This window comes from Camelus bactrianus, chromosome 4, assembly GCF_048773025.1.
Source record: "Camelus bactrianus isolate YW-2024 breed Bactrian camel chromosome 4, ASM4877302v1, whole genome shotgun sequence".
Taxonomy (NCBI): Eukaryota; Metazoa; Chordata; class Mammalia; order Artiodactyla; family Camelidae; genus Camelus; species Camelus bactrianus.
Genome location: NC_133542.1, coordinates 33851679 through 33864240, shown reverse-complemented (window position 1 = coordinate 33864240; position 12562 = coordinate 33851679). Strand labels below are relative to the sequence as shown.

General features: G+C 40.9%; 1 protein-coding gene across 4 annotated transcripts in view; it reads left to right on the top strand.

The window, feature by feature from the left end:
• DOCK8 (dedicator of cytokinesis 8) overlaps nt 1–12562 on the top strand; it is a 223889-nt gene that overhangs the window by 151274 nt on the left and 60053 nt on the right. For all 4 annotated transcript variants that reach the window (XM_010967902.3, XM_074361655.1, XM_045504974.2 and 1 more), the window contains 7 exons: nt 611–749; nt 1371–1472; nt 4456–4551; nt 5255–5489; nt 7991–8155; nt 9508–9677; nt 12357–12452. In XM_010967902.3, the coding sequence (XP_010966204.2) occupies nt 611–749; nt 1371–1472; nt 4456–4551; nt 5255–5489; nt 7991–8155; nt 9508–9677; nt 12357–12452 (1003 nt within the window). The remainder of the gene's footprint in view (nt 1–610; nt 750–1370; nt 1473–4455; nt 4552–5254; nt 5490–7990; nt 8156–9507; nt 9678–12356; nt 12453–12562) is intronic.

The following is a 12562-nucleotide window of genomic DNA, read 5'->3' as shown; positions in this document are numbered from 1 at the left end:
CTGTTATTCACATTTCCAGGTAGGGGAGCAACATCTGTAGAGAGTCAGGTGGACTTGGGTTTGGTCCCGGCCCGATAACCTTGGCCCATTTAAGTACCTCTCTGAACCCACCCTCCTGGATTGCAATGAGGATTAAATGAGTAAAGTACATGAGGCCCTTAGTAAACTACTTGGGACTTCATAATTCAATAAAATCAGGTCCCCTTTCCTTCCTGCATCATTCATTTCCCCAAAATCCTTTGATGTGTGCCGGCCATGAGCCAGTCCCTGTTCTTGGGGTAGAGATAGAAAAGGAAGTCACAGCAGACTCCGAGCCTCATCCCCTGTGCAGATTAAATTGTTGGATTTTCCCATTGTGTGCAGGGATTTTTTTTTTTCCTCCTGACAAAGCTTTTAGTTTGTAAGTAGCCTTATGTAAGTGAAATGAATCCAGTGACAGGAGCTTGGTCTCAAGAACATCCAGCTTGGGAGCAGACTGATGTAAAATGAAAAGCAAAGCACCAAGCAGGCCAGTTCTGAGGGGCAAAGGGCCCGTGATGTTACAGTTTATAGTCAGAGAAGCCATCATTCTTGCTACAAGTTATTTGTGTGTAATGTGCTTTTGAAACAGGTCTCCTGACTTCTACGAAGAAGTGAAAATTAAGCTCCCTGCTAAGCTCACAGTCAGTCACCACCTCCTGTTCACCTTCTATCATATCAGCTGTCAGCAGAAGCAAGGAAACTCTGTCGAAAGTCTCCTGGGATATTCAGTGAGTTGTTTTCCACTTGCAGGTTCACACTGAGGTTGATGGTGCCTCCGAGGTCCCTGCAGAGATAAACAGCTCAATTTTATTCACTTGCTTTTTTTCCTGTCAGAAGTAGCAAAATGTGGCAAATCAGATGATAGCAGAGAGCAGAGATGACTTGACTTAGCAAGTGACAAATTTCAGAAACAAAAGCTAGTTGTGACAAATATTGAAAGAATCCTCATTTCTTAAAAAAAAAGCATTGCTGTGTCCATTATTTCTAAATTTTACATATATGCTTCACACATAAAAATAGCTCTTTTTTCTCCAAGGGGAAAAAGTTATCTCTTTACAATATATAAAAGGTAAAGTAAACGTTGATGTTGTCCAGACACACACAAACATTGGCTAGAAAGAAAAATGCTACTACTTTGGCTCTGAAAGCAGTGAATCATTGACATTACCATCTCAGGAACTCTCAGGGAATTTAAAATGCAAAGAACTTGACAGAAATTACTGCCCCAAAAGAGCCCTGGTCAATACCTAATCATTATTTAGTTGCATTTGATTATTGTGAACTAGATAAATTGCCAGAATTATATGCTGTAATAAATGCCATTTTATTCTTTACATCATCTGTTTCAGTGGCTGCCAGTTCTCTTAAATGAACGTCTTCAAACTGGATCCTACTGTCTCCCAGTTGCCTTGGAAAAGCTGCCACCCAACTACTCCATGCACTCTGCAGAGGTAAGCAGCAAGCTGGCCGTAGCTGTTTCTTGTCTAGCCGTGGTCTTGGTCCACCTCTCCAGACCCACTTCTCATCCCCTTAAACATGACCAGGGATGCTCAACATGTTGTTGGGAGCAGTCATCTGTGAGCACGTGGTGTTTTCTGAGAGCACCTCGTCCTGATAGGATGGGAGAAATACCTGGCTGTGAGACCTCATTCATTTGGACTGTCACCAGTTCAAAAGGTTTGGTAGATGCAGCCAGTACCCAGGCAGCATTACCTTGCATTATCTACCACAAAAGGATTTACAAAGTAACATGTTATTAAAGGGGAAGCAAATAGAGCCCACCTGTGACAACAGCTGCTCCCGGCACCGATCCTTACCAAAGGTTCCCGTGCCAGATTCCGTCCGTCTCTCCTCAGGGTCAGTTGGCACGGTCCCTAGAGGGATTTAGGGCTTTTATTCCTCTAAAGATCCCAATGTCAATGGTCCTTTCCTTCACCCTGTTTCCTGTGCTGCCTCTTGCCCACCCACTCTGGGCAACCCACCCATTTACAGAGAGCCCCGTGAACCCTCCATTCTGACTGCACCAGCTCCCATGCTTCTCAGTCTGATTGGTGCAGGTTTACATCAATAAGTATTATTTTGAAGCAAATCCCAGACATCATATCATTTCATAAGGGCTCTTTTTTGAAACCATCACAATACCATTGTCACTTCTTAAAAATTAGTAATAGTTCCTTGATATCTTCAAATATCCAGTCAGTGATCAAGTTGCCAATTATCTCATAGATGTATTTTTTTTTACAGTTGTTTGTGAAGCAGGATCCAGATAAGGTTCATACATATTGTTGCTATGTCTTTTAAGACTCTTATTTAATCTATAGGTTCCCCATTCATCTCTTTTGTTTTCCTTGCAAATTTCAGTTGAAAAATTTCCTAAGAATTTGAATTTTGTTCTACCTTTAGAGTGAAATTTCTTCTCTACTCTGACTACCCATCACCCATTCCACTTTCTATTTTCTTTTTCACCCTGAAGAGAGAAGCTTCCTTTACTGTGGGCCACAGAGGAATGCCTGGCTTTAGATCAAAACTGCTCTCCTCAAAACCACCTAAGATCAACCTGAGTTGTTCACAGATATTCCCTGATTGTGATTTGGACACATAGACCCTTGCTGAAGCCCTCAAAACCACCTTTTCATCATCAAGCTGCACATTCTAATTTCCTAGAACACCCAATTCCCTTCTTAATGCTGCAGAACGAACTTAGGTTAGGAGACAACCAAAACTGGATCCAAAAATCCAGATTCTCCCATGCCCTAGCTATGTGAACATGAGTGAGTTGCTTATACTCTCTGAGTAAGGGTGAAACCTGTTACCTGCCTGTAAGGTTGCCGTGAACATTAAATGATACAATGCATATCAAGTAATAAATTCAATGCTTAAGTAAATATTAGTTCCTTTTTCCTACTTACCCTAAGCTATCTTCATCAATATACCCTCAGCTTCTCCTGATATCTTTTAGACCTAAACTGTCCAGTACAGTTGCCATTAGCCACATGAGGCTATTAAAATATGACTAGTTCAAACTGAGATATGCTGTAAGAATAAAATACAAACTGGATTTCAAAGACTAAGAAGAGAAAAATGAATGTAAAATATCTCATTCATAATTTCTTACATTGATTACATATTAAAACAATAATCTTTAGGCTATATTGGGTTCAATAGTATTAAAATTATCACATTTTTAAAAGGTTTTTTTTAATGTGGCTACTAGAAAATTTTAAGTGACACATATGACTCATATTATGTTTTTAGTGGATAGCGTTGCCTTTAGATCAAAGATGACAAATTCCAGTGTCCCAAGAGTCAGACTCATTAACAGCGAGTGCCAGGTCCTGGTGGAATTTGTTCCTGCCCATGGAAGGTACCAGCCACTCCTACATTCCGTAGATCCCATGCTGGAATATAAGACCAGTGTTATTGTATCTCCCAGTCTCAAAAGCAGTTTGAAAGTAGCCTTTCATGTGAAATTGTCTGACTTTCAAATTTTGACAACGAATTCAACAAAGTTTCCAACGCTGGGCCAAACCGCACTTGTCTGGGTTGGATACAGCTTTGGGTCCCAGTTTATGACTCTGAGATAATTCCAAAGGTCCCCACCCCAAGCACACATCCTACCCCTACAAGTACAGCCTGCTTCCTCTGTTAAAATGCGAGACACAAAGTCCACACTCCTGTGTCTGGGTCAGCCTGGGTGCCTCACTCAACACTGTATGATGTCTCTAGAGATGACAATTACAGTGGATTTGAAGGCAAGAAATGGTCTCTAAGAACTGCAGGGCTATTGATATATAAATGGTATAAAAGAGTCATTTTGAGTGATTAAAGCAGGAGCCTAGAAGGAAACATTTTCTTCTGCTACTTGGAAACATTTTGTTAAAAGGGAGAGTAACTGCAGGCGCTCAAACACATTAAGATTTCAGGTCTTGTAAAAGATATTCTGTGCTTTGTCTTGACATCCCTGATTAATTAGAAAATCACTGAGATATTGCTTTATTTCTGTTCCTAGAATCAAAGTTTATCATTGCTGGGTGGAAGTTTAAAGACAGATCACTCAATTCAAACCCCTGCTTTCAGCATGAGAAAACAAAGGCCCAGAGTTTCATTGACTTGTCAAAGTCAGAATAGGGGGAGGGAATAGCTCAGTGGCAGAGCATGTTCTTAGCATGCATGAGGTCCTGGCTTCAATCCCTAGTACCTCCATTTTAAAAAATTAATTTAAAAAAATTTTCTAAGTAAAAATAATTAGTTTGATGCAGAACTGAACTTGAACCCAGAGCTCCTAACTCCAAAGCCAGTTACATTAGTTTTCCAGGGAGTTTTATATTTGTAAAACCCTGACATTTACAGTCAAGTCGCTTTGCTCTGCTTGTTAGTAATCAGAAGAGGGAACCGAATTGCTAACTTTGTTTTCCTTATTTCCTTTTAACACAGAAAGTCCCTTTACAGAATCCACCCATTAAGTGGGCTGAAGGACACAAGGGAGTATTCAATATTGAAGTGCAAGCTGTTTCTTCTGTTCACACCCAGGTAAGGAGCATCAAGGTCAAGTTCAAATCAGAGCCATAAGGCTAATAGTGAAGACAGGGTACAGCAGAGAAACCTCTAAGGACAGTCCAATTAAAAAATCAACGAAAATCTTTGTGATGGATAAAACAAAAATCATCCTTAGTTTTTTTGTGGGATGTTGCAAGCCTGTTCAGATGTTATTTGTTGTCTAAATAGAAAGACTATATAAAAATGATGAGCACCTAAGTGAGGGAATCTGGTTCCTGCCCTGTTGGCTGAGAAATTTTGTGGAGAGACTTCATTTAAACACTTTCCTGCTGCTGTCTCATTTCCCTCTGTAATTCTTGCAATTCTGCCATTTCTCCAGCTTTTTTTCTTTTCTTTTTTTTTTTTTTTTAATTCTTCTTCCCCTCCTTTTTCTGCCACTGTCTGAGTTTTGCATCTGCTTAGACCCCTGTGCTGACAGTGTGTTTGCTTGTCTCAGCTCACAGAAAACATCAGAGTCCACATTATTTTTCTTCAGTTAACAATTTTTGAGAGGCTCTATTTGGTGCATATCACCCTACAAAGAAGCTCACAACTGGGGTCTGAAACATCCCTGTCTTAGAACATAAGATCTGAAACACGGAGTAAGAGTTTCTGCCTAGAAGGGGTGGTTTGATTGTGTCTGTGAATCCATCGGTGAGGGGCTGAGACCCACAAGACCTGCCGTCTGCCTTCCCAGGACAACCACCTGGAGAAGTTCTTCATCCTCTGCCACTCCCTGGAGAGCCAGGTGACCTTCCCCATCCGCGTGCTGGACCAGAAGATCAGTGAGTCAACACTAGAGCACGAGCTGAAGCTCAGCATCATCTGCCTGAACTCCTCCCGCCTGGAGCCCCTCGTGCTCTTCCTGCACCTGATGCTGGACAAGCTCTTCCAGCTGTTTGTGCAGCCCATGGTCATTGCTGGCCAGACAGGTAGGGGGCCCGGGGGGCCGGAGGAGACAGGCAGGGCCTCGTTTTATGAAACATGATTTCCCAGAAGTCCCAGGAGCAGGAATGGTGTGATCTTCCTTTCCTACTGAGGATGTGAGTCCAAGGGAGGCCACGTCCAGTGCTGTTTTTCTGAGACTCCCTGGATGTTAAAGAAAGAAAGAAAAGAAACAGTAATACAGGATGCTTAAAATTACAGTTGTTTAAAATAAATGTATTGAATGATTGTAGGCAGTTTTTCCAATTCCATTCCTAGTAATTGACAGATTTCTTTTACCTCTAAGATACCTTTGTTCACTTGACCAACAGGGAAATGTGATGTTTTAAAGAAGTAAGACAACCCATATTCAATGGAAGGAAAGGAGCTCTCTCAACTGAAGTTCAAATGATCACTTTTTTATTGAGATGTAATGCACATACCATAAAGTTCACTAAAGCATACACTTTAGTGGTTTTTAGTATATTCACAAGGTAATGCAAGTGTCACTAGTGTCTAATTCCAGACCATTTTCATCAGGCTCAAATGAAACCCCATACTCCTTAGTAGTCAACCCGCTCACCCTTCCCCTCTGCCCCTGGCAAACACCCATCTTACTTTTGAAAAAATGAACATGAAATACACTGGGTAAGACTTTATTTGAAAATAATGTCCCGTAAGACCTGGGTCCAGTGGTTCTTCCAACTCCTGCAGGGATGGACTGGCTGCTGTAGGGCATCTTTGTTTGACACAATTTTCAGCTGGGCTCGTATTATTCTGTGCTCTCCAGCCCAAGTAGATACCTTTGGGTACCATCTGTGATCCCAGTACTGTGTGTGCTAAGAGTAGTGGGCTTTGCAATAGTAACCAAGAGCATATCAGAACCCAGAGGACTTACAGCAAAGAGCAGCAGCACAGGACACAAGTCCTCAAAGGAACACAGCTAAATATTTTTGGAGGGGTTGAAGACATCCCTCTGGGAGAAAGAAGGAGCAGCCCACCCCCCGAAAGAAGATTATATTTGAGATTGCTTTGAAGTAGGGGTAGAGGAAAAGAAGTCAAGGTGGGGACACTGAGATGAGACTGGCAAAAGCAGAGCACCAGAGTTTCTGGTTCACAGTGAAAGAGTAGTTGAGGAAAAAAGTGTCCAAAGACACTTTTCCAGGAGTGTCAGAAAAGAAGGAATCAACACTGTTGCGCTATGGAATATGAGTAAGTTGGCGGGGAGAAGTAAGAACTTGTAGTCTGGGACACACCGGAGAGACTTCAGAACCAGGGAAGAGCATGACCTCTGAATCCCTTGGTTTGCACTGGGTCCTGGAATGCATCTTCTGTGGCTCCACAGAGAAAACATCCTGCGTTGTAGGCTGACTTGTCACTCATGTAGCTATTGCCTCTCCAGCTGGATTCCTGCCAAGTGGCCATCTCTACCAGACCTAGATTTCTTTCTGTGGAATATAAACTTCATCACCAGACAAAACATTCATTCACACGTTTTGCACTGACATTTGGGATGGGGTGTTGGGACAGGCAGAACAGGTAGAGGCACTTAATCTCCAAGCCTCTTACTCGGGACTTATCTGTGTCAGACACCATGGAGGGCACAGTGGGGAGACAAGAAAGTATGAGAAATGCACTTTGCCCTGGAAAGGCTTCCAGCCTATCAGAGGGATGCTGTTTACCACTGGAAACTGCCAAATAATCTTGTGATTGGGTGTCACTTAAGCCCTGTACTGAGTGACGTTAGAGGCTTTGTGGAGGAAGTGGGATTGTGTCAAGGCTCAAAGGGTTGGAGTGATTTTGTGGGTGGGAGCCAGGAGGGCTTTCAAGGTAAGGAAACAAGCACGAGCAAAATTGCAGAGGAGAGAAGCAGAAGTGATGAGGACAATATAATGATTGCTGTATTTTAAGGAAGTTGAATTTGAGCAGAAAGGGGTACCAGGTTGACTAAGTAGGATGGAACCAAACTATGGAGGGCTTGGAGCTTCTGAACAAGAGAGTGTATAGGGTGCAGCATTGTTGTATGGGTTCACTATGGGGAATGACATAATACACATACGTTTTTAGATTAATCTGTGCAAGAATTTGTGTTGTGCAACAGCCCATTGCAAACCACAGTGTGCATAAGAATCATCTGAGCATCTTGTTAAAATGCAAATTCTGACTCAGTCAGTCTCGAGTGGGACCTGAGATTCTACATTTCTGACAAGGTCCTAGGTGCACTAAATAGCACCAGTTTCCAGCATGGTTTAGACAGGAGAGGATGTCTGCACAGGCTCATGTCTTTGTCCTGAAAAACCACAGCTCTGACAGAAGGAGGAAATGTGAAGTCATTTACAGTAAGCAGAGCCAGCAGGCGGGGGCTTACTACAACTCACCCTGCCCCAGGCCACCATCTTGGTCAGCCTGGTTCAGTTGGTCAGTGGTCGGGACTCCTTGTCTGAATGTTGCACCTCGGATTCATTAAGGACCCACTGTGGGACCACCCATCTTCCTCTTTGTTCCTCAGCTAACTTCTCCCAGTTTGCCTTTGAGTCCGTGGTGGCCACCGCCAACAGTCTGCACAACAGCAAGAGCCTGGGCAAGGACCAGCATGGGAGGAACTGCCTGCTGGCCTCCTATGTGCACTACGTCTTCCGCCTTCCGGAGCTGCAGAGGGACGTGCCCAAGTCAGGTAACATTGCCCTGAGTCTGGGAATCTTCTAGGCACCCTCACCCCTACTCCACTGCCCCGTAATTCAAAATAAAATTAAAAGGCCAAAAGTTAAATTTTATTTTTCAGAATGATATAAAACTTACATGAATGCTAAAATTAAAAGCTTATTTCTAGATTTTTCGCTCTTGCTTTCTTCCTGCCTTTTTATACTCTAAGCACTTATTTTTTCTGCCTACTTGATAATCCCTCACTGATCTTTACTCAGTTGGTCATTTCTGATTCAGTTGAGGATCTCTTTTTTTTATTTCCTTTTTTTTAATTGAAGTATAGTTGATTTACAATGTTAGTTTCTAGTATACAGCAAAGTGATTCAGTTATATATATATACATTCTTTTTCATTATAGGTTATTACAAGATATCGAATATAGTTCCCTATGCTATTCGGAAGGACCTTGTTGTTTATCTATTTTATATATAGTAGTTTGTATCTGCTAAAGGATCTCTTTTTTTAAAAAGCTGGAGAAGTGACAACAGATGAATAGGATTCTAGGAAAATAATATATATTCAATAGCAGTGGTCAGCAGTGGCTCCTAAACTTTTCATTATGAAAAAATGAATCCCTTTTCTCATTTACCCCAAACTAAACTTCTGAAATGATCATTTATTTCTCTACTCTTTTGAATTATTTACATAGGTAATAGTCGACCAGAATGTCTGGTCAGCATGGTATAAAAAGTAGCATCAAAAAGTTAATAAAATTTCAGGCCCTAACAAAAAAAACTTGGCATTTTCATTAGTCTGTGCAACCTCATTTCAAGTAAACCTGTAATTTCAACTGAGTTTTTAAAAATACCAGTAATATCTCCTAGACTCACATAATCGCCTTTGAACACATGTAAATACTTAAAGGTAAAAAACATTGATATATAGTGTGTATTTATCCTCATAAGGTTCAGATGATTCCTTGGATTCTCAAATCTCAGAAATGCATGACTTATAAAGCTGTCATCACTTAAATATTAATAAATAAAGCATATCCACATTTCCAGCTTGTCTTGAGAAATCAGAACCTCATGGGCTGTTTCCCCATGGCAACAATAGGCTGGAGCAGAGGAGAAGCCCCTACCTTTCTATGAGGCGTGTGTTTCCACTTTACCACAGTCCTCACCACTCGCTACTGCCTTACACCTTATCTTTCCCCACAAACATTGCCTCCCCTAGACATTTGATAAAAAGACCCTAATCCCAAAACCTAATCTGGTGGGTTTCCACTCCACTGTCTACCCCATCCCTCTTCAGTTCCTTCTCAAGCCCAGTGAGTGACTCTGATCCCCTGTCTGTTGACATGTCTATACCTGGTGGGTGCAGGCGGCCCCACTGCCCTCCCAGACCCTCGCTACCACACATACGGACGCACAACTGCTGCTGCCGTGAGTTCAAAACTGCTACAGGCCCGGGCGATGAGCAGCAGTAACCCAGACCTCGCAGGGATGCACTCCACAGCAGATGAGGAGGTTAAGAATATCATGTCTTCAAAGGTAAGGAAGATGTCAAACTCTGGAGAGTGACATGGGCTTTTTTATTTTTAACTAACACTTGCAGAGATAACACAAAATCAACCATTACTGCTGCCTACTGTGTTGGTCAAACGTTTTGATGCTCAACTTTCGACTTATTACTGTTCTTTTCTTTTGAAGTGACTGAGACTGTTCTGAAAGATGCAGGGACAAGACTGGCACTTGAGGGTCTGCCCAGAGTTACTGAACTCTGGTGGGAAGTTTTTCAAACATAGCTGTTTTAGCCCCACAGAGTTGGTGAATACCATGAGTTTTACTTGCAAGGGGTAAAAATTAGCTTTAACTGTTTTTGATGCTTAGAAAGTTTTTCTTATTTTGTTTTATTTTTAAATATCTGCCTTTTAGTTTCATTAACATCCATAGATTGATTATCCCATGTAAGAATCCCAAAGATCAAAGTCAAATTTTATAAACAAAAGTTGAGATCCTGAGAGGGTTGGTGACTTGCCCTAGATTCTTTTTCTTCTGTGAATTCCTTACTTTTTCTTATAATCGTTTTATTTTGTAAAAGTTTTAGATTTATAGAATTATTATCACTATATGACAGAAACTGTTTGTGTCCTCAGTACCTTGTTTCCCTATTACTGACATTTTACATTAGAATGGCACATTTGTCACAATGAACAATATTGACTGTAATTAATATTAACTAAAGTTTGTATTTTATTCAGATTTCCTCAGGTTTTCCCTAATGTCTTTTTTCTGTTCTAGAATCCCACTCAGGAGACCACATTATATTTTGTAGTGATGTGTTCTTAGTTCCTGTGGTTGGAACAATTCCTCAGACTTTCCTTGTTTTGAGGACTTTGACAGTTTTAGGGAGTACTGGTCAGGTATTTTGTAGAATGTCTCTCATTTGAATTTTTAAAATTGTGATATAATTCACATACCATAAAATTCACCCCTTTCTTGTATAATTCAGTGGTTTCTCATATGTGCACAAAGCTCCATGGTTCTTCATCTAAATTTTCTTTCCAGTTATCTGTGGCCTCAAGGTGGCAAAGCTTTTAGAATAATGTCATTTCCTCTGATGAAGATAAATGAAACTCTCTAGGTTTTGACGTCATTTCCTCTTACACAAATCACCCACTTGAGACAGGGAGTCTGGAGACCAGGATTGGGTCTCGGCTCTGATACCACCCAGCCCTGTGGTCAAGGGCAAGTCAGTTCCTGCCCAGAGCCTGATTTTCTTATCTCGGTAGGGGTTCTGAACTCTGGATGAATTTAAGAATCAGTTATAGATCTAGAGATTCTGATGATATATAGTTGCATCATATGAAATAGTTGCTATCTGTCCTTTTTGACTTACAGGGATATGCTGGAGCTGACTCATACCAGTTTCTGAGAGATGACTGTTAAATTTTCAGAACCAGTTGTTAAACAGGGATGTGATTAAAAATTAAATTACAGAAACTAACCATTAAATTAATTACATGAAAAACAAAGGTAATCTAAATGCAATGTGGTATCCTGGATTGCATCCTGGCACAGAACAGGACATCAGTGGAAAAATTGGTGAAATTCAACTAAAGTCTGTGATTTAGTTAGTAGTAATGTGCCAATGTTAATTTCTCAGTTTTGACAAGTGTGCTGTAGTTATGTAAGATATTAGCATTAAGAGGAACTTGGTGAAGGGTATCTAAGAACTCTCGGTACCACCTTTGCAACTTGTCCATAAATCTAAAGTTATTCCACTTTAAAGAGTACTCAAACGTCATCCCTTCTTAATTATTTTACTACATTTTACTATTATCTACGTTCCAGGGATTTTTTATGCCTATAGTGTCTGTATGGTGGAAATACCATACAGTGGTTAGTTACTGCACGTCTCTTCCCAATACCTATTCAGTAATATCATGTTAACATGAAGTCAGCCACAATGGAAGCATTCACAGCACAGAAATTGACAAATTCTGCAAATTGGCCCCTCCCCTCCGAGAGCTGGTTATTGAGCATTTGCCAGCACACCGTGGTTCAGTGCTGTATTTAAGTCCCCTTTAAGCAGCATCATTTTGGAATGCCGAGGGGAGAAGTGGTCAGCAGCTATTAATGACAGCCTTGATTATTGTGGTTTCCTTTAATGAAAGTAAAAATATTAAATTACTATGTGGACTGGGTTAACAATTTTTTAATTATTTTATAGCAAGAGTAGAAAATTTTGTTCAGCTAGAAGAATCAAGCATGATCTTCCTTTCAGAAGTGGTTTGTTTTTGTTTTTGTTTTTGTTTTTGTTTTTGACAATTTATTACAGTGTTTAGGAAACTGGGTACAGTACCATGCTAACCCACAGAGAGGCACTGTTCCCACACAATTTTTTTCCTGCTCTTCCAATTAAGTCAGGGACTCAGAAAGTTGAAGGGACTATTCAGCACCTTGTGGTTCTTAACTAGATTTTAACTATGGGTGGCCACCCACCAAACTGTTGGCAGTGAATATTTTGGAGCAAGTAGAGTTAGGTGTTAACTTTACTTCCATTGCTTTGTTTTATGTTTATTTTTGGCAATTGTTTTACCTTTGTAAACAGAAAGGGAAAAAAAATGTTAACAATGAATTCTAAGCTTATGATCTTCCAGGTAGTTAACTCATCTTTCCAGGGGACCACTGTTGGTTGACTGCTGAGCCATGGATTGTGTATTTCAGATTGCTGATCGCAGCTGCAACCGAATGTCTTACTATTGCTCTGGCAATAACGATGCTCCAAGTTCAACAACAACCCCAAGGCCAGTCAGCAAGAAGGTACTGAGCAGGGTAGTGTGAAGATAATTTGCCCCGTCTCTCACTTTTATGAAAATAGATGCCATCAAGTACTCTCCTGCCTTGTTCCTGCCCTCCTAACACACACACAT